Below are 23,392 nucleotides of genomic sequence, written 5' to 3' on the forward strand. Positions count from 1 at the left end.
AAGCTGGGAAGGTAGCTACTTTATTATTTATTTGAATGTGTCTTAACTGTACTTAAAAACTGAGGTTTTTGTTTAACTCTTTCATTGTACATCCTATTAATCAGTAGTGAATCAAAGGCCCATCTTCCTGAGATCTTAATTTCACAAACCATTTAGATGGAAGGAAATGTTAAAATTTATACTTAGTTAAATAAAGCTACTGTTTGTCAGGCAATTTGTTGGGAACAACCTATAGAAGATTTAAAAGGATTTATGCATTTGAAGATTGAAATGCTGTTCGAAGTGGTTTGATTTTTCTGAAACATCATTTTATGATTGGAATATGAATATTTAATGTGAGAAGTTACAGTGAGTCTTTGGGTTATGACAGTCTTGACATATGACATTTCGAGTTTATGACATTCATTCCCTTAAAAACTTAAAAAAATTGAGACATGAATGTTTCAGCTTACCGTTAGTGTCATATTTAGGGACTATGTGGGCAAACTAATTTGGTTGTGCGTGGCAGAAGAATATGCAGTAATGCCATGTAAGAGGGAGTCAGCACCCCCCAGTATGCTTACCTGTGCCATTTTGGACTGTTAAAAGTGCAAGTGTCCTGTTTGTGTTGCTTTGTTTGTAATTTTTTTGTTATTACAGCACATATATTTATGTCCTTTTCTTTTTTCTGTGGCTTAGTTGTGTTTTTATGTTCTAGATTATGATTTTACAACTGTGTTAGGACAGGTAAGTGACTTAGGCTAGGGTGTGTTTCAACTTACACCAAAATTCGGGTTATATCACTGTCATAAGAACAGCACTGTATTGTAACCTGAGTACCCCCTTACTTAAATACCATTTGTTGGTTTACAAAGGGAACTTTAAATTCTCTTTCTTCTTCTTTCCCTTATAAATAAAAGCTCATTTATCACTTCTTACTTAGGTGACTTCTTTTTGGGATTTCAGTTACACCCAATTATAAAATAGAGGCTGCATCTGATAAGACAACTTACTCTAGTCTCTGAATTGTATTACATATATTATAACGCATATTACACTATTAGAATACAATAGTGCTGTCCAATAGAACTTCATGTGATGATGCAACAATTCTCTAATTTGTGCTGTCATTACAGTAGTCACTAGCTACAAGTGATTATTGAGCACTTGAAATGTGGCAAGGATAATGGAGAAGCTGAATTTCCAAATTTTATTCAATTCTGATTAATTAAAAGATGTACATGAGACTAATAAAAACCATACTTACCATCCCTTTTGAAAAACCTTCTCATACTCAGGCACATATAAAACTATTTTATTCAAATCTTATATTTTATTAAATAGCATCCTAATTAAGAATTTGTTGAGTTCTTATTTAGCTTGCTTTTGGAAGCACAGTGTCTAGTCTTTTCTCTGAATAAAAGAAAGATGTGAACACCAGGACAAAACATATATCTCTTCACTCTACTGCTTAAAGATTGTAGCTTTTTCAAGCATAAAGAAACTGTGGTATTTATTTTGCATATCATATATCAGTTGCACTTTGAATGACATGGGATACTTTCCATAAATTCTTTGTCCAAATATAGTTTTTGTCTGGTGATGGCTATACTGTTAAACTATCAATTAAAATATGTAAAAAACCATTTTGGGAAATTGAAATAAATTATATTTTCTCAATTTATGTGGGAAATATGCATAAGTGTTCTTTTGTGCTGGCTATTATCACTTTTCTGTGAATTTGGACAATTATCTTTGAGATCGCTACAACTAAAAATACATTAGTAAGGAGAAGAAACATAATTTATTGGACTCTGAAAAAAAGTAGTATTAAATGTCTCAGAGATAGATATTAAGAAAACTTTTGGCCCTGGCCGGTTGGCTCAGTGGTAGAGCATCGGCCTGGCGTACAGAAGTCCCAGGTTCGATTCCCAGCCAGGGCACACAGGAGAAGCGCCCATCTGCTTCTCCACCCCTCCCCCTCCCCTTCCTCTCTGTCTCTCTCTTCCCCTCCCGCAGCCAAGGCTCCATTGGAGCAAAGATGGCCCAGGCTCTGGGGATGGCTCTATGGCCTCTGCCTCAGGCACTAGAATGGTTCTGGTTGCAACAGAGCGATGCCCCAGATGGGCAGAGCATTGCCCCCTGGTGGGCATGCCAGGTGGATCCCAGTCAGGCACATGCAGGAGTCTGTCTGACTGCCTCCCCATTTCCAGCTTCAGAAAAATACAAAAAAAAAAAAAAAAAGAAAAAGAAAACTTTTTTACAGAATAATATGCTTTTTGGTTTCTTAATTCTCATCTCTGCCTCCTTCACAACATCAGCAACTACTTGAGACTCTCAGCATGTCTATAAGAGACTAGACTCAGTGTGTTAAAATACAACAAACAAAACAAAAACTCATTGGCTTTTCCTTGATTGGTATTTCTTCCCCACATTTATACATTATACTGCTCTTGCTTACGTCTGAACAAGCTTATTTCATCAACTCAGGACTGGGAATTCAACTCTAATTTTGTCTGCTACTTGCACTGGTGCAGAAACATTGTCAAATAACTTTATAATTTAAAAATATTAATGACTAGAATAGTCGGCCAGATGAACCTACATACATTCTCTTACTTCATAATATGGGGAAAATGCAGTTTGTCTACATAATATTAATTTTATGGTGCTTAAGGATAAAACTATTCCATAAGAGAAAATGAACAAGGCCCTGTCTGGATGGCTCAGTAGATAGAGCGTTGTCCTGGTGCACTGAGGTTTGGGGTCACGGGTTCTATCCTTGGTCAGGGCATGTAGGAGAGGCAATCAATCAGCACACAATTAAGTGGAACAGCTAAGTGGAACCAAGGGTTTTTGCTTCTCTCTCCCTTCTCTTTCTATCTCTCTTAAATTAATGGGGAAAAAAGACAAAATGAACAAGTTGCATAAAGTGAAAAAATAAAAAAATACATAAAATAACCAAGGTGAGTAATATGTTTGTAGTACTACATGTATAGTTGTTAGGAGCCAATTAAATGTTTCTAAGGATTTGTTGTTCAATAATGCCTGAATGTTCCCATTTTTTACACCATTTATGAGCACAAACATATTACCATAAAGACAGGAACCCCTGTTTTCATCATCTCATGTTTATTAACTTTGAAGCAGTTGAACAATACTTAAGCATTTTGAAACTTTTAGGGTAATGTCATTTAAAAAGCATTTGACACTTCTTTTTAGAATATTTCATTAAATACTCTTTTAATAATTTTCTATAAGAAATATAATTCCTGAAAGCTATCTGTAGATTAAAGGTAGAACTTGCTAAACTTTATGTAGTGTGAATAAATTTTTAAGACTATGTAGCCAAGATCAACATCTTCATTAAAATTTGTTTATGTAATTGATACCGAAACTTAGAAGTCTATATTCACAATTTGTTCTATGAAGCTTCACACAGAAACAAGGAGAAAAAAAGGTAATGTATTTCTTTGAAACAAAATGAAAAGTCCCTTCTAGTTGGTGAATTCTCAATGAAATACAGTTGTGTTAGTAATATATAATACATTGGAAAAATGAGATGAGTCATCATAGTCTTAACAGAAATTATGTCTTAATTTTTTGCTAAGTTAAAATAATGCCCTAGCTTAAACTAGTATCCTGCTGACTTATTTTTTGCTCTGTACAAAGTAGTGATAAAAATTAAAATATGAAATAAAATACTTATAAGTGAAGAAAATAACTTTCTCTTCATGAAAGTCTTATGTATATATTATAAGACAAATGCATTACATGCTAGAATAGAGTATAAATCAATATATTGTGACCTCTTACTTTAAATTGGATGCCATGCCATATTTTGAATTAAAATATTTTAAAAGATAGGAAGTCAATTTATTTAATCCAACCAAATCTTCACCATGAAAAAAAATTTTAGACTTAATTAGGTTTGAATATCTTTGTCAAAGCATGAAGCAGTTTAGCACCCTATTGGATTAGAAGTTTACAAACACTCAAATGGGAGAGAAAAGAAAGAAAGGTTTTCCAAGGAATAGGACATATTTTTGTAATTAATTGGAAGGTTGGGGAAAGGTGGGCAAGAGAATTATAGCTCCTTTTTAAAGAATTCTATCAAATAGTAATTCCTGCAGGATTTTACCCATGTAGGATTGCTTACTTTTGAACACAAGTTTATGAAAAACAAAATTGGTGAGCTTTCTCAAAATTCATTTTTCTTTGTTCCAGCTCTTCTATCACAATGAAAAGAATCATTCATTTACTGTTTTTCCCTAAACTTAAAGATTTTCAGCAGTTGGAAAATTTTCTCCAAAACTAAAAAGTTATATACAAAATCATTCTGTATTCTAAGTACATATGTTTAGTTTTATGTTTTTTTCTGAGTTTATTATTCTTTGGTTTGTACGTTTATTCATTTTTAGCTAAGATTAACAACTACTCATTTCTCTCCTCTTCTTTCAATATGAATATACAGTACTTTCTTTTAACACTCTTCATTTTATGCTAAAATAAAACTCTGTTGTCCTGGCCAAACTTTTTTCCTCCCCCATATCAGGTCTGTTTGACAGTGATTACTATGGTTTAAATAGTGTTTTCTAGGGAATTTATAAACCTGTAACTTATGTTGAATGTCTGGTCCATGTGTAAGTTATCTTTGTGTTCTGAAAGCATATCCAGTGCACAACGCTTAAATTATAGTAAAACCACAATTAACTGTTGAGAATTGAGATTCCAGAATATCAAACTTTATGCTTTGATAGAGCATTAAAAATAATTTGGATCCCTTTAAAGAAACCACTCTCAAACACGTTATACTCTTTAATGCCTTATTAAACACAGCATATGAAACAGATTAAACGTTTCTTAGGTGAGTCAGTAACATCAAAAAAGATGGCTTATTGTACTATGCTAAAATTCACTGTTAAAATTATGTGTATTTAACTGGCACAAGACTGTTCTGGTCTTCTGCTTGATAGTCTTTGACTTCCCTATACTTTTATCTGTTACTGGTGTAAGTCGTTGTTCTCATAATCAGCCACGGCTGCTCTTAATTAACTATCAGTTGTAATTGAGAGAAATGGAAAACTATTAGGGAACACAGGATATCCAAACTTGACAAAGCAATAATATCCTTCTCTTCTTAACTCCAGGTCAATATGCTTTGATCTGCAGGTATTTTCTCAGTACTTTGGGACACTAAAATTTAGAAGGCTTAATTACTGTTGTTCTTTCTTTGCTTAGAGATCTTTCTATGCTGATTTCAAAACTGGGACTGAGTTTTATTTGATTAAAAATGACTGAAGTCTGAATATAATATGAGAAGTCTAATTTCATAATTATTACCCAAGAGGACCACAGACAAAGGGTAAGAAAGAAGTGAAGCAAGAGAAAACACACAGCACTGTCTTTCTCCCAATAATGAACAGATTGCTCCTAAATTTTACAGAAACAAGTGAGCCTTCAGTTCTTCAACTGCATAAATGTGAATGGTAAACACATATAGAAAGCATTTCACGGCATTGTGTTTTTTGATTGTTTCTTAGAAAAGTAAGGTTTGGGGCCAAGTTACCATTTCTGAACAACTAAAATATACATTAAAAAAAAAACTCATGCATTGAAGTGATCTGCATAATTTACTTGAAGCTATAACTATACTGTAATGTGACAGGCCTAAGTTCAAGCGTTGGAAAGAATTTGAAGAAGGCCAGTTTCTTAAAAGTTTAATCATTAAGGAGTGTGAAGAAATTCTGAAGCATCTTCCATGTTTCTGTGACATTTCACCCGATGAAGTCACATCTGCAAAAATGAAAGTTGAAAGGGTTAAAGCTATGGAGAACTTTGTAGATCAGGGGAACTCCATCAAATGCAGTTGAGAGGAGTTAAAACCTAACTACTTGATATTTCCTTATGACTTTTATTTATGAAGCATATTTTTACTGCAAAAATAATATGCAAACTTATAGTTTCTGATCAAATACAAGAGAGCATTTTTAAATGTGTAAGCTAGTTCCTTGTGTTCAAGCCACACCTTCTGTTTAAGTACTTGCTGTAATCTATTTCTTCTGAGATTTCAGTCTTGGTTCAAAGGGTGTTGTCATGACAAACAAAAGATAAGAAAATCTGACTACTGCTTTCTGTTTATTGTTATGATCACAGGTTGATATTTGTTGTAAATTTGGCTCTGTTTAAAGGATTCAGCCATTCAACCATATAGTAGCATTTAAATGTTATTTTTGTTATTTGAGTTGTAATAATTAATTTGAATGGTGGTATGTCAATATTGTTCGAAAATAAAAATTTTCAGTATAATACAGCAACATGTGCCTTACTATTGTCTTAATGCATGTGGCAGCAATGGGACCACAATTAATGATCATATTTCTACCAAATTTCATCAACTAGGCTTCCTGATTTCAATGGCAAAAACTAGAACTTGCTACTTGCATCTACAGAATCTGTAAAACCTAGACAAAATACCTCTCTAGATGTGAGTTTCTTAGAACTGAGGCCTATTAAAAATTTAAAGCTTTGCTCCAATAAATTAATGATTTGGGGAGGATATTGTGCAAATGTCAGATTACTATCCTTTGCAAAATAGATTTCAGGGAAGAGATTAGTACTTTTTTCCCTGAAAACTAGATAATACACATCAGCTATTTCTAGACTTAACCTCAAACTAAGCAAAACTTCCATGATTACTACTAGTTTCATTTTTAGTGTGAAGACATATAGTAAAACCCAGAAGGTGAAAACCCACAAATAAACCTGCTCTAAAAGGGTATATATCTTCTTCAACAGAAGTAAAGCCAAGATTTTCACAAAGTCTGAAATACTGTTGTTTTAGAAATGTATAACCAGTGATATTAGCATAGCAATGACAATTTAGCACCTGCAAGGCCTTATGGATCATAAAGAGAATGTTGTCCCAGAAGGCCAGAGAGTTGGTTCTGGATCTCATTCTATCTGAAAGTCCTTAAAATTTGGGACAAATCCATTTCTCTCACAGTCCCTGGGTTCTCATTTGTTAAAAAACAAAACAAAGCATACAAAGATTAGATTAAATGAGACTACATATTTTTAATCTCTAATGCAGTGGTCCCCAACCTTTTTTGGGCCACGGACAGGTTTAATGTCAGAATATATTTTCACAGATCGGCCTTCAGGGTGGGACAGATAAATGTATCACGTGACTGAGACAAGCGTCAAGAGTGAGTCTTAAACGGATGTAACAGAGGGAATCTGGTCATTTTAAAAAAATAAAACATTGGCCCTGGCAGGTTGGCTCAATGGTAGAGCGTCGGCCTGGCGTGCAGAAGTCCCGGGTTCGATTCCCGGCCAGGGCACACAGGAGAAGCACCCATCTGCTTTTCCACCCCTCCCCCTCTCCTTCCTCTCTGTCTCTCTCTTCCCCTCCTGCAGCCGAGGCTCCATTGGAGCAAAGATGGCCCGGGTGCTGGAGATGGCTCCTTGGCCTCTGCCCCAGGCGCTAGAGTGGATCTGGTCGGGACAGAGCGACGCCCTGGAGGGGCAGAGCATCGTCCCCTGGTGGGCAGAGAGTCGCCCCCTGGTGGGCATGCCGGGTGGATCCTGGTCGGGCGCATGCGGGAGTCTGTCTGACTGTCTATCTCCGTTTCCAGCTTCAGAAAAAAAAAATACATAAAACATCGTTCAGACTTAAATATAAATAAAATGGAAATGATGTAAGTTATTTATTCTTTCTCTGTGGACCAGTACCAAATGGCCCACGGACCAGTACCAGTCCACGGCCCGGGGGTTGGGGACCGCTGCTCTAATGGTTTAACATCATGACTAAATCATTTGAGATTATTGTAATGACTCTTAATTTTTCTATTAAACAATATGCACATCTTTTGAATCCAAAGGAACATTGTGACAAAAGAAAATAATATGCCAAAAATTTTTTTGAAAAGTTGAATGGAAATTAGAAATACATATTTTATATCTCTTGTCATTCATGAACTATAATACATAAAACTTCTCATGAGAAAATCAAACATATCTGAGAAATCTTGTTGATAGTGGCAGGAAATAAAGAAGAGAAACATATAATGGTTGAGCAGGTGAATCCACAATGATTGACAAAAGGAAAAGAGAAAATGTACAATATTCAGCTCTTTTCTAAACTTATTTTTTCACGATATTATCTTCTCAAGATTTTAATAATAAGTACACTGGTTGTCATGACATTCAACAAAGTCTGTTAAGTGAAGGGCATAATATACTAATTTGAATTTTACCCAACAGTGATTCTGTAAATATTATATTAATTCAAGGTTCTTTTCATAGTTTAGTAGTTATCTGGAGTTTTTATGGTCTAAAGCTTATCAAAATTTATATAAAAATGTTTCCTGTAAGATTTCTCTTATCAAATCTCTTTTGGTTAAATTCAGAAATGCCAAAATGGGTCATAATCAAGGGTGGTTAAGGTGATAAGGTACATATGAAAATCAATCAAATTTAATTATTTTAATAAAAACAAATCAAACTTGATTTTTTTAATCTCAGTATCACAACATTCTCAATATATCAAGAAACTGAGAGATTATGACTTGATTTTCAATAGCAACTAGTTGGTTCTTCCTCAAATATAACATGGTGATTTTTCAACAACCCTGAACATTTCCATACTTGGTATACTGCTAGATAGGAAATTCCATATGAGATCTGAAGATAGTGCTGTTCAAAAGGTACTCTTCTGGCGGTATTCATAAAAACACACAGTAACTTCATAATTTCATTATCAATGACCCCACAGAGAAAAAATTATTTTAACTAAGTTATTCTGAAAAGAAGAAAGTTGAGGTAAAATACTGACTTCTGGTTGTGGTTTAGAGCATTTGATGAGGAGAAATTAGGTCAGGACTAATGTAGTGCTTCTTAGGCCTCTGCATCATAGTTCTGAGGATTATCTTGAGAAAAGCAAAAAGCAGAGTTTTCTCTTCTGTATCTAGGTTGTGGTACCTGTTTGGGAAGGAAGATGCACCCACTAAGCTCTCGTGGGAAAAAATACATAGTTGAGATATTATGTTTTTTTTTGTTGTTGTTTTTATTTTTAATTTTTCTGAAGTGAGAAGCATGGAGGCAGATAGACAGACTCCTGCATGTGCCCAACCAGGATCCACCTGGCAAGCCCACCAGGGGCATAGCTCAGTTGCAACTGGAGCCATTCTAGCATCTGAGGCAGAGACCTTAGAGCCATCCTCAGCATCTGGGCCAACTCTGCTCCAATGGAGCTTTGGCTATGGGAGGGGAAGAGAGAGATAGAGAGGAAGGAAAGGAGGAAGGGTGGAGAAATAGATGGGTACTTTTCCTGTGTGCCTTGGCCTGGAATCAAACCCAGGATATCCACACACTGGGTCGATGCTCTACCACTGAGCCAAGGGGCCAGGGCCTCAAGATTTTATGTAATAAAATAAACATGTAATGTTTAAAATATATGCTATGTATGATTAAATATATTGTTTAAAATAAAGCTCAGGGTTTAAGCTTTCTGGATTGAATTCTATTTGCATCATTTACTAGATATGTGGCATTGAAATTAATATATCTAAGTTTTTCATGTATTTGTATAATAGTAACTAATTATTAATGACTACTTAATATACTTGACAGGCACTATTGTAAGTAGTTAATGTATATCAATTCATTGAGTCTTCAGGACAATGTAAAGTAGTAGAAATTATAATTCTCATTTTACAATTAAGATTTCAGAATTTAAACAAGGTCTCACAGTTAACTGTTAATGGGATTTAGATGACCTTGTATTTGACCCACTAAGCCTGACTTCCCTAGCTGACACTCTCACCCATTTATTGTACTGCCTCTCAAGATATTGGAGATAGGAATAGTATCTACTTTATGGAACAGGATAATTAAATGAAGCAATGCATGTTTAGCACTCAGTATAGAGCCCAGCACAGAGTAAATTTTCAGAATTGTATTTATAAGCTATTATCATGTGTGTGTATTGTGCATCCAACACCTTCTAACATTTAATTTAATCTCTAAATACCATCGTGTTCTATAAATGTACAAGCTATAAAGAAAGTATCTTGATGGAAACAAGATAATGAATGATGGAACCAGAATTTGGATTAGGAGCTCTGATTCTAAGGCTAATACTGTTTCTGCTACACCATTCTCCCTCCTATGTTCCATGTTATCATAATTCTGGTAATGTTATTTGCAATAAAATGGTGTGTGTTGCTGGATTGTGTGTTCTTCACAATAGAGGGATTGCTACATATTATGTATATTTGTGAAAGTAATTTATTATGTTAATTAGAATTTTAACCTTTGTTTGCATATTAATATTCAGTAATTATATAAAAGTGTGAGAGAGTACCTAAATCATTTTTTTAGGGTGAAGTAGATGTAGGACAATACTTTGATTCTTTAATGTCATCTAAATTACTTAGCATCAATATACTCATTAAGTACAGAATGTTTGAAAATATAAATTTATAAGCTAGAAAATCAAAAGGGAGATTTATAAACTAAGATGGATCAATTAGCCTGATCAGGCGGTGGTGCAGTGGATAGAACATCAGACTGGGATGCAGAGGACTCAGATTCAAAATCTCGAGTTCACTGGCTTGAGCACAACTCACCAGCTTGAGCACGGGGTTGCTGGTTTGAGCATGTCCCATGGTTGCTGGCTTGAGCTCAAGAGTCACTGGCTTGAAGCCCAAGGTGGCTGGCTTGAGCCCAAGGCTTGAACAGGGGTCACCCACTCTGCTGTAGCCCCTGGTCAAGGCACATATGAGAAAGCAATCAATGAACAACTAAGGTGCAGCAACAAAGAATTGATGCTTCTTATCTCTCTCCTTTTCTGTCTGTCTCTATCTAATCCCTCTCTCTGACTCTCTCTCTGTCAAAAAAAGAAAGATGGATCAATTAACCTATTGTGAAATATTCATCAAAAGCTTGCATGTATTGTTACATATTCAAATTGTACTCACAATTGGAATCAATTAGCCTCTTGAATTTGAAAGCCGGTTTCCACCAATCCGATCCATGGGGATACCAAATCGCCTTTTTGGATGATCTACTGCTTTCCTGAAACAAACCAAGGAGAATGTTTATAATTGAAAGTCCAAGTTATCAGTCATTTATTTTACTCTTTTATTTCATGCAGATCTGGAGGCTCTCTTTGTGAGCTGGAATAACTATGATAGTTATCAATCATCAGCACTCACTCTGTGCCAGACATGAACTCTTATCCTTTCAACATCTGTGGAAAGTAGGTATTACTTCCTTCTTTTTACATCTGAAGAAACTGAGACTTAGAGAAATTAAACTTACCCAAAATCAAACATGCCAAATGAAAAGCTAGGTATTATCAGAAAATCAATTTGCTAAGTGTTTAGTTTGGGGAAGATGCTTTCCCTCTCCAGATTTTGGTGTATTTTTTGTTAATCAAGGAAAATTGGCCTGACCAGGTGGTGGTGCAGTGGATAGAGCATCGGACTGGGATGTGGAGAACCCACGTTCGAAATGCTGAGGTTGTTGGCTTGAGCAAAGGGTCACTCGGTCTGCTGTAGTCCCCAAGTCAAGCAAGGCACATATGAGAAAGCAATCAATGAACAACTAAGGAGCTGCAATGAAGAACTGATGCTTCTCATTTGTCTGTCACTATTTGTGCCTCTCTCTGTCTCTCTCTGTCACAAAAAAAAAGAAAAGAAAAAGAAAAAGGAAGATTGCACTAGATCAATGATTTTCTCTAACCTCTACCTCAGACTGATTCTTCTGGGAAAGATAGGAGAGGAAAGAGTGCTGATACTAAGACAGAATGTGGAATAACTATGTCTCTCATGTCTTCCCTCAGATTTTACCTAGAGAAGTTTTGTATGTGATGGTCTACATTTTTTGTATATTCTTGGTGTTGAATATTGTTTAGGAAAAAAACCCTTTATTATTAAAATGAAGTTTAAAAACTCCTAGAGAAAGCCTTACAGTTTCTATGTTCTATAAATTATTTTTTTATAAAGAACATTTAAATTGATTTGTTATTACCATCACTTAGTGCTATTAAATCAAAATTTTAACAGGAGAGGTCTCAGAAGTTTGGCATTAAGAGAAATTATGTGTTTACTTAATGAAGAAATAGATATAAAAAGCTAAGAAGCCTATGTAAATAAGTGACTTGTGTTACAGTGAAAGGTAATTATTTATAGATTTGTTAGTTTTTTTAATTGACATATTAGACATGTCAAAAAGAAGATACAAATTAACAATATTAGACATATGTAGATCACAAATGCAATAAATACCCAGATCAAAACCCAGAACATTACTGTTAGCATTGGTAGCTAAATATTAATAAAGAAAGGAAGCAGAGGGAATAAGACATTGAGCATAATAAACTAGGGAAAAGGGAACCAAATATTAATCTTAATAAAACTGTGAAGCCAGCTTCAGCAAGAAGTTGTAGTATTCCATTTGCTGGAAAGCTTTGGTGTTTGGGGTTTCTGACAACCAGAAGGTGTGGTCGGAGGTGGGGTCAAAGCCTTGCCCTGCTAAAAGGATTAATATCCCTCCCTCCCTGATGTGAGGAGGAAGGACAGTTTTCAACCTCCCAAGTTACAACCAGTCCATCCACAGACTATGGAGGATTGTACTTCTGTGCTTCCTCTTGGGCCATGCACAGTGAAAGCCAAGATGGTGGCCATAGAAGCCTGTCATCTAGCCTAGAAGAGCATCTGATTGGTTAGTGGGAGGAAGCTATAGAAGCTATAGTTTTCTCAGTGCATTTTCCAAGCAGCCATGCAGCCACATGATCTCCCAAGTACAGGCTCTTAGTGTGGCATGGGTACAGCAATGCAATGCCTGGACTAGACTAAATGTTAATATGGATTGAACCATGGCACAGAGTTTCTGGACACTGGTCTTTCTCTTGGGCCTGAAAAAGACCAGGTTGGCCTTCTTTCATGGCTTGATGAACAGAGATGAGACATTGGGAACCTGTGGGCAGCATTTCATTTCAACTCCAAATAAATCTTACCACAGAAGCCTCACTCTGTCCCATACACGAGTCCTGTAGAATACCTTCCCTGAAACTCCATAAAAGAACACCATTTTCAATGGTAACATTACCAGCAATTAAACACTTTTGGAATGGGAAATAGTCTTCAAAGTATTCTCCCACCAAATGTCAGAATTCTGCTTCATTTTTTTAACCAGCAATTATCTATCTCACCACTTAAAAATCTCAGTGATGAGGTGCTAATACCCTCACCAGACAACTTTATAAATTTTCTCAATAGCTTAAAGAGTTAAACAAGATTTATTTCAGAAAATTTTCAATAGATTCTTCAGTTTTTTCTAATTACTTGTATTATATTGTCAATATATACCACACAATATAAACACTAAAAAAAAATGTAAACCAAAATATCTTTCTTTATTAGCATTTACTTTGAACCTATGTAAAGGGTTCTTTCTTGTGGCTGTCTTGTGAATAATAAGTCAAAAATAAGTCTTTACCTTTTCTTTTGAGAGAGAGGGAGAGAAAGACAGGGACAGACAGGAATGGAGAGATGAGAAGCAATTGTTCATTGGTTGCTTTTTTTTGTGACAGAGAGAGGGACAGATAGGAACAGACAGAGAGGAAGGGAGAGATGAGAAGCATCAATTCTTTGTTGTGGCACCTTAGTTGTTTATTGATTGCTTTCTCATATGTGTTTTGACCAGGGGGTGACAGCAGACTGAGTGACTCCTTGCTCAAGCCAGTGACCTTGGGGTTTTGAGCCTAGGTCCTTTGCATCCCAGTCTGACACTCTATCCACTGAGCCACCACCTTTTCAGGCTCATTGACTGCTTTCTAATATGTACCTTGACTAGGGGAGCTCTAGCAGAATGAGTCAACCCTTGCTCAGGCCAGTGATCTTGGGATCAAGCCAGTGACCTTTGAGCTTAAGCCAGCAGCCATGGGGTCATGTCTATGATTCCACACTCAAGCCAGTGGCCCCACCCTCAAGTTTGGGAGCCTGCACTCAAGCAGGATGAGCCAGCACTCAAGCCAGTGACCTTGGGTTTTCAAACCTGGATCCTCAGGATCCTAGGCTGATGCTTTATCTACTATGCCACCACCTGGTCAGGCAAGTCTTTACTTTTAAAAACCTTTAATTAAGCACTGTCAGAGTGGTAATGATTCAATGCAAATAGTAAAGGAAAAAATTCTCTCAATTTTCTTGATGGCAAGTGTTTAACTTTACATAAGTCTTATCAATGTTCCACATATCACTATTAGGTAAATTTATTTTAAAAGCTCTGAAAAGTATAGAGAACAATAAAAATATGACAGATTCGGTTATTGTATCTTGCACATAAAAAATTCTGTAAACATGGCTTAGTTCTAATTAAAACAATCTGAAGGTAACTAACATTTACATAATAGTTTCTATATGCCAGGTGCTCTGCTTAGTGCTGTGTACATAGCAGTGATAAAAATTCACATAGAATGTGGTATGTAACTCGTCCTCAAATAATCTTGTAGAAATAGGGCCATGTTATGTGTTTTTTAACTTAATTCAGCTTTATTTTCTGCTGATTCACATGTATATTCCTTATTAGATTGGCCTTTAGTTTTTCTAGTCAATGCAGATAACATTGTGTGTTTTTATATGTATGACCTTATATGACTGTCTCCTAGAGAATAATTTGATTGGCAAAGGAAAACCTGGAAAGACAACACTTTAGTGCTTATTATCCTTAATCTACCCATATCTCTGCCTCCATTTGCCAGATTTCTGAAAAACACACACTATTAAGTGGCGTTTATTTATTGCACTTTTGGATTTCTTGACATTGTATTAACTACTTATTTTTCACTTGTTAATCTGATGGAAAACATGTTATCTGAAACTATGCATATCAGTTGTGCTTTAGGTCTTCTGATGGAATTATAAAGAATGACTTGAGAAAAAGAACACTGTCTTTATATTTTTTCTTATTTTTATTCACATAAGTAAATTTATAGACTCAATTTAAGCATTTATTTGCCTTGTGGTAGTCAGAATAATGCCATCTTCCCAAGATATGTACTTGTCATAGCCACAGAGTTTTAAAATATTATTTGAGATAGCTAAAAGGACATTGCAGATAAAATAAAAAAGACCTTGACATAAAAAGATTATCCTGGATTATCTAGGTGGGCTCAATCTAGCCACAGAAATCCTTAAAAGTGGTAAATGACTGAGGAAAAGTGGGTCAGAGAGCTGTAATCTGAGGATTTAACCCACCATTGCCATGCTGGAAAATGAAGAAAACGATCAGGAATCAAAGAATGCTGTGGCCTCTAAAAGTTATTAAAAGAAAACAGGGACTTCAGTCCTATAACCTTAAGGAATTGAATTCTGCCAGTGACCTAAATGAGCAGGAAATAAATTCCCCTGAGCCCCCAAGAAGGAGCACAGCCTGCCCATGACCACTTGACTTCCTCTGTACTCCGCTGGCAGACAGGCAAAAGAGGGAAGCACAGAGCTACACGCAGGAGGAATTTTATTGGCACCTACTGGCTGGCAATCAATTGTGTAGCTGCACCTAATTGAGAAGACTGAAAAAAGTTTTCTAGACTGATATACGGTGACTGGTGAGGATATACTGGACTTCTGACCTATACAATTGTAAGATGATAAATTTGCGCTGTTTTAAAACTAGATGTTTGTGGTAATTTACTACCATAGCAATAATAACAATACATATATCTGTATGATTTAGGGTTGATGTCTAAGTATAATGTGGTTAGTGTATAAAAAAAAACAAAAACAACAACAAAAAACTGATTTAATTTTTCTTCCTTTAACCCTTAAATTCCTTCACTGACTACTGTCATTGTAACTCCAAGAAAGGGTAAGATGGAAACCATCTGAGGATGGAGGAGAGTGCTCAGGGGAAGTCCCAGATGGCCAGAAAGAGGAAGGAGAAACCAGCCCCTTCCCAGTGGTTACAGGACTGGTGAGAAGAGGAAGGCAGCGACACCTGGAAAAAAACCACTGTTTCACATGTGTCCTGACCTCCCAGAGGGCCTGGAAAATGAGTGCTGCCGTGAAAAAGAATCCTTTTACTTTTTAAAAGAGAACTATGGTGATCTCATGCATCGTTATAAATTTGAATGTATAATTATTGGTCCACACTACCAATGTATTTTGTCAAAAATGAAGGTAAAATGAATAAAAGTAGCATTTTTCTTTCCTCACTACGGTTGACCTTTTTCTGCTCAAGTAAATGAGAGACAGTATGGTATGGTGAAAAGCTATAAAATAAACTCTCTTTTTCTTTCCTTTTTTCCTTGTTCTCTGTTCTTGCTTTCCCTTCTTTTCCAAGATTTGATCCAAAAAGTATTAGGAGCCAATACTTGAATTCTATATGATTCTTTCACTTACTTGACAGTGTGAGTGTTTGCAACTCTGATAATCATTTTGAGCTTCTCTTTCCTTTTTGAAAAAATTCAGATAATACTTGTGCTACCTATCTTCTGGGGCTGTCTATTCATTTAACATACTTGTTTGTTATTTTGATTGTTTTATGCATAACCACAATATAATTTGTTCTCTTCACTGGAGATACAGTGGTGAAGCAGACAGATTAGCTATTGGGTTCACGTTTTACTTGGGATAAGCTAATAAAGTAACATATCAGAAAGCATTTTATACATTTTAATTAATTTTACTAGTTTTTTTTGTCAGTCAAGTCTAGTGGTTTTCAAACTATTTGTAGTTTAGTATTTCTATGAATAAAAGCTTTTATTTTTATTTATTTTTTCAGAGAGAGAGAAAGAGGGGAGAAGTGGGAAGCATCCACTCACAGTAGTTGCTTCCCGTATGTGTATGGACCAGGCAAGCCCAACATTTTGAACCAGAGACCTCAGCATTCCAGGTCGACACTTTCTCCACTGTGCCTGGCTATAAGAACTTTATAAAAGAAAACCATATTGGCCCTGGCCAGGTAGTTCAGTTGATTAGAGCATCGTCCCAATATACCAAGGTTGCTCGTTTGATCTCGGTAAAAGCACATACAAGAATCAACCAATGAACACATAAATAAGTAGAACAACAAATCTATGTTTCTCTCTCTCCCTCTCAAATCATTAAAATTAAAATGAAAAGAGGACAATATCTGAAAGGTTAAGTGAAGAATTGTTTCAGTACAGGAGTACCCTACCTTCCCCACTAGAAAGAACTTCCAGGAACATTTAAGGATCCTTAAAGCAGAGTTTGAAAACTACTGGTTAAGTGGACAGAGTCATGAATGCCTTTGTTTTAGCAATAGATCCATAATAACTTTGATTCATTTTATCAAATTTTGGATTGGTCACAAATGCTCACAGGTCTCTTGAAATCAGATAAGAAAAAGAAATAAAACAAAGAGATATGAAAAAACCAATTCAGTATTTAAAGTGTCTAGCACTAATATAAAAATGAAAAAAATTATTGCCACAAAGCAGATAAACCAAAAAATGATCATAGCTCAGTAAGTTAAATAATTTCTGTATACTCTGTATCCATTCAGAACTAAAATGGCAAACTAGTATTTATGTTAAAATTTTTGTTGACATGAAATATATGTATAGCAGTATTACACTCTATATCACGTACACTGACAAGAATACACAGTGTATAGAACATAAATGTTAAGACAGAGAAATAGTCTTAAGACCAAAAGAGAAAACTTAACTTTCTGACTATGTAGTCCCTCTTGTGACAAAATAATGGTAATACATGTCTCACATATATATCCATTTAACCCAATCCATCTTTTCCATTCTAAAATATTCTGAAAGTAATTTAAGGATAAAGAATATCTACCAAACTAATATAAGGAGAATGGATTGTTTATTTTAAGTATAACTTTTAACTTTACACTAAAATATAGACTTTCTGTTGCAAATAGGATTTTCTTTAACATTTATATTCTTTGATAATTCAATTTCTGAAAAGGTTTTACATCCTAAAACAGTTAGAAATATTGTATTTAAATTTTAGAAGTCTCCAAACTTTAGATGTTCCTTATCCCAAATTGCATCCCTTTCATGGCACAGACACAGAGGTAATGTATTGAATAAATTTTGGTTTAATAATTTCTTTGTTTTTCCTTATAATCCATATATGTGCTTCAAAACTGTCTAGTTGAGATGGTTCTAGAATTTTATTTAAAATGTATGTATTTAGAAGTCCTCTTGACTTCCTTCTGCAAATATTATGTTTTCAGACTTGTCTATGTTGACATGCATAATTGCTGTTGCTTTATTTTAATTGTTGTATAATATTTTATTGTGTGAATATACAATAGCTTATTTATACATTCTTTGGTGGATGAAAATTTAGGGTTTTTTATTTTTGGTTATTGTTATGTGCTGTTCACCTGAAAATGATGCTATAGTTATCTGTAATGCACACTTAAGGATTTCTTTATAGTATGTTTTTGAATAGAATTGCTAACTATGCCTGTATGTAATTTTTACATGTAACATCAAGCTGTTTTCCAAAATTGTACTGATTTACATGTCCATGAGTAGTATATGAGCATTCCTGTTGTTTCACAGATTTATGCCAACCATTGTACTTTGAATTTTTAATTCTGTCACTCTCATGCTTTTGTAAGAATTTCTCATTGTGGTTTTTTTTTTTTAATTTGCCTTCCTTGAGTAATAATGAGGTTGCTCACCTTTCTATTTGTTTATTGACCACTTGAATTTTTTCTTGTGGAAGTGCCTGTCAGACTTGCTGCATGTTTCTCTGTTGGTTTGTTTTTCTTTAAAATATTTATTTGTAGGAAGGTTTCCTATACTGTGAACATTAGTTAGCTGTCAGTTATATGCAGATATCCTTTCTCCCTTGTACTTAATTGTGTCTTTTATGAAAGTCTTTAATGTTGTTTGATATTTTTTTATTTTACATTTTTTAAAATTTTTACTAAATTTGTTGGGGTGACATTGGTTAATAAAATTATATCGATATCAGGTGTACAATTCTATAATACATCATCTGTATGTTCTGTTGTGTGTTCACCACTCAAGTCCAGTCTCCTTCCTTCACTGCTTATCCCCCCTTTACTTTCTTTTACCTTCCCCGGCCCCCTTTCCCTCTGGGGGTCACCATGCTGGTGTCCATGTTTGCAGCTTTACCTGGAATTGTACTGAATCTAATTGTAATAAATCAATTTGGAGAAAACTGAAACCTTTGTGATACTGACTCTTACTATCTAAGATTGCTTATTTAGGTTATCTTTTGCCTTCTTATTGATTTTTATAATTTTCTCCATTAACACCTGCCATGGTTTATTGGATTTGTTATTATGGTATCATTTAATAGTATGTTGTAAGTTTTTTTTTTTTTTTTTTTTTCCTTTCATTTTTCTGAAGCTGGAAACAGGGAGAGACAGTCAGACAGACTCCCGCATGCGCCCGACCGGGATCCACCCGGCACGCCCACCATGGGGCGACGCTCTGCCCACCAGGGGGCGATGCTCTGCCCATCCTGGGCATCGCCATGTTGCGACCAGAGCCACTCTAGCGTCTGAGGCAGAGGCCACAGAGCCATCCCCAGCGCCCGGGCCATCTTTGCTCCAATGGAGCCTTGGCTGCGGGAGGGGAAGAGAGAGACAGAGAGGAAGGTGCGGCGGAGGGGTGGAGAAGCAAATGGGCGCTTCTCCTATGTGCCCTGGCAGGGAATCGAACCCGGGTCCTCCGCACGCTAGGCCGACGTTCTACCACTGAGCCAACCGGCCAGGGCTATGTTGTAAGTTTTTTTAATGTGCTCTTTAGAAGTTGAAAAGAGTTCCCTTCCATTGTTAGTGTATTGGTGATTTCCATTATTTGTAGATGTTTAATCTTATTGAATGCTTTTCCTGCATCTATTAGGAAGATATGGCTTTATTTCTTTAATTTGTTGACTCTATTAATTAACTTTGTAAAGCAAGTCACTCTTATACTAAATTTTTGTGATTGACCTGACATGATAACGGTATATAATTTTTTTATACATTACTGAAATTGTTTTGTTAATTCTTTTGGTAGGGATTTTAATCTAAAGTTATTAAAAGTTGCCCTTTAATTTTTTGTTCTCTCCATATATGGTTTGGTGTCCAGATAATGCTATTCTCAAGTTGAGGATTGTACCTTCTTTTTTGACTATTATTTTATTTACTTAATTATATCATGGTTGGAGAATATGTTCTATATGATAACTAAACCTTTAAAAATCTTAAGGTTGCCCTGTTTGGTTAGTCAGTTGGTTAAGAACTTTGTCCAGAAGTGACAGGTTGAGGGTTTGATCCCCAGTCAGGACACACACAGGAGCAGCCAATGAATGCATGACTAATTGGAACAACAAATGAATGCTTCCCTTCCCCCTCCCCTCTCCCTTTCCTCTCTCTGTCTTTCTAACAATCAACCAATAAAAAGAAAAAATTAAGCCCTGGCTGGATAGCTCAGTTGATTGGAGTAACATCCCAAAGTGCAGATGTTGCCAGTTCTCAGGGCACATACAAAAACAACTGGGAGTTCCTGTCTCTCTGCTTCTCTCAAAAGAAAAAAAAAAAAGAGAGAGAGAGAGAGAGAGAGAGAGAGAGAGAGAAAATTAAGGCTTATTTGTGGTTAGGTACTTCATTAATTTTTATAGATGTTTCAAATAAACTTAAACACTTTCTCCCCCCAATGGTTGGATACATCAGAACTTTTATTGTTCCTGCTTATGGTTTGGAGTTCCAAGGGAAAAAACTTAGAAATTAGGGTGTGGAGAGTATTCCCTAAAACAAACAAATAAACTGTTTTGCTGCTACATCTTTAAAGGGCAATAAAATGCTTAGACCCTTCTAAGAAAGTCATACAGCATCACCGACACTGAATGATATGCAAAAAGATAGAATATAGTACTGATAATAAAAGATGCTCTTTTAAATAGTTTGGTAATTTAGATTAATAAAATTAACTTGTTATTCTCTAAGGCTTAGATAAGTATAGTGGCTAAACTCCAATAATTCTACCGTGATTCTGTCTCTTTTTACATTAAACAGGGTTGATCTCTGTAACCAACAAGAAACTGTGGAAATTAAGATGTGTGACTTCCAGCCCTGGCCTGTTAGCTCAGTGTTTTAAAAGTGTTGACCAAAAACAACAAGGTTGAGGGTTTGATCTTGGTCAGGGCACACACTGAAAGCAACCAAAAATTGCACAATGGAGTGGAACGACAAATCCTTTCCTTCCCCCTCCCCTCTCTCCCTTCTTCTCTTTGGAACAATAAAACTAAAACTATCAGTAAAACTAAGTAAAATCAGTAAAACTAAGCCCTGGCTGGATAGCTTGGTTTAGGCACTGTCTCAGACTGCAGAGGTTAACGGTTCGATTACCCCAGTCAGGGCACATACAGGAGCAGCCTGATGTTTCTGTCTCTCTGGCTCTCTCAAAAAAAGAAATAACAACAACAACAAAAAAAAACAAAAACAAAAAACAAAAAAACAAAAAACAAGTGTGACTTCCAAGCCTAAGTAATAAAAAATATTGCAAGTTCTGCTTTGCTTGGTTGGATTACGCACTCCAGGGGAAGTCAGCTGCCATTTTCTAAAAACACTTTCACATTCCTATAGAGAGGTTTATGTGGCAGAGAACTAAGGCCTCCTGACAACAGCTTGTGAAGAACTGAGACTTCCTGCTGTTAGCCTTGCGCCTGGGCCATTTTGGAAATGAGTGTCCTATAGCCTACTGATGTGCTAGAAGCAGTCAGCAGCATTTTTTAAGGATTTCTGATGCATAGAAACTGTGTGAGGAGCTACATTTTTTTATTGTCTTAGGTTGCTAAATTCTGAGTAACTTGTTTGCCTAGCAATAGCTATTTAATACAGTGAGATTCGTAGTGCTCTGGGATTCCACAGGAGAAGAAATAGCACCCAATTTGAGGGTTCTAGGAAAATCTTATGAAGCATGTAGAAACACTAAATAAATGGTGACCCCTAAATCCTGCAATCTTGGTTATCATAATTGAAAATTAAATTACAGAATTAAGAAATTACTATAAAAAGACAAAATATATGAGGTTAGAAGGATTGATGTGTGAGAATATACTGAAAAGGACTCAGCAAGGCCCTGAAAAGAATAAAAAAGGGGATCATCAAAGTCCGCAGAGTCACGTTTAAATTCAAATTCCAGAATGTTGGGATGAAGGACCACATTAAGTTTGAGTGATGATGTAGTTTTTAGGGGCCACTTATATATTGTCCTTTGATCCCAAGTCCACATTGAGAAACAACAGGGAAATAAGATATAAATGATTAATGCATAGAAATCAAAATGCCATTTTGATCAAGCTGAATGTAGACTAGTTTTTTAATCTGCATTTCAAAGGATCCTTGCATTTCCTCCTTGCATTAGACAGATTTACACAAGTATTCATAGTTATTCAATAAAATCAGAAAGAGAAGGGATGAACCAGACATGCTCAACTCCTCCTCCCAGACTGACCTATCAGATAAATGAGTGCTTCTCCTCTGGGAAGGAGTGAATACGAAGGTGAGGCAGGGTACAGTCTTTCCCTAAGGGAGGTTCCACTGCACAGAATATGAGGCTTCATATAAGGTGTTTCTTTTTCTTTTTTAGATTTTATTTATTGATTTTTGGAGAGATGGGAAAGAGAGAAAGAGGAAGGAGAAGGGGGAGAGAGAAAAAGAGAGAAAGAGAGAGAAAGAGGAAGGAGAAGGGGGAGAGAGAAAAAGAGAGAAAGAGGAAGGAGAAGTGAGAAACATCTACTCATAGTACATAGTGGAGCCCTGTAGGTGCCTTGACTAGGCAAACCCAGGGATTTGAACCAGTGACCTCAGCTTTCTAGGCTGGTGCTTTATCCACTGCGCCACCACAGGTCAGGCCAATATAACACTTAATAAATGAGATCTGTGTAGAATGAAAAGAAAGTGCTACTTCTTCAGGGGAAAGTTGACTTACGACTTTCAGAATTCTATCTCAAAAGTGGTAATTCAGTTTTAAACATTCTTTTAGATTTATGGTGATGATGCTGACTAGGCATGGCGTCAGCTTCTAAAGTATTATTCCAAGAAATGGGCTATATGCACAGGCATTCAGAAACAAACCATGAGCGCTGGAATCAAATAATGACATTTAAAGGGTTTATTGTAAAATAACCCAGGGATGGTGAATTTCAAAACTGCTGTCAAGCTGTAGGAAAGGGCAGAGAAAAGCATTTGCTTGGCTCATAGATGAATTTGAGGGTCTAATAAAACTTCTGAAACTTTTATCCAACAAATGGATTTACACAAAAATGTCTTCTAGAATTTTTTTGAAGGGGGGAGAAAGTGGGTCATGAACATTTCAGAGCCTATATATGGAACTAAGTATTTGGGGGAAAGTTTTAAACCTTTCTATACATATGAGTCTGAGTAGGGA

At 35.8% G+C, this 23,392-nt stretch overlaps 1 protein-coding gene across 1 annotated transcript in view; it reads right to left on the reverse strand.

Moving 5' to 3' along the window:
• Positions 1-5,543: 5,543 nt before the first annotated feature.
• Positions 5,544-23,392, reverse strand: part of OSTN (osteocrin) — a 49,981-nt gene continuing 32,132 nt past the window's right edge. Inside the window, exons 4-5 of the mRNA XM_066347694.1 lie at positions 10,962-11,058; positions 5,544-5,775 (exon numbers count right to left, since the gene is read on the reverse strand). Of these exons, the coding sequence (XP_066203791.1) occupies positions 10,974-11,058 (85 nt within the window). The 3' untranslated portion in view covers positions 5,544-5,775; positions 10,962-10,973. The remainder of the gene's footprint in view (positions 5,776-10,961; positions 11,059-23,392) is intronic.

Source organism: Saccopteryx leptura, chromosome 8 (genome assembly GCF_036850995.1).
Source record: "Saccopteryx leptura isolate mSacLep1 chromosome 8, mSacLep1_pri_phased_curated, whole genome shotgun sequence".
Taxonomy (NCBI): Eukaryota; Metazoa; Chordata; class Mammalia; order Chiroptera; family Emballonuridae; genus Saccopteryx; species Saccopteryx leptura.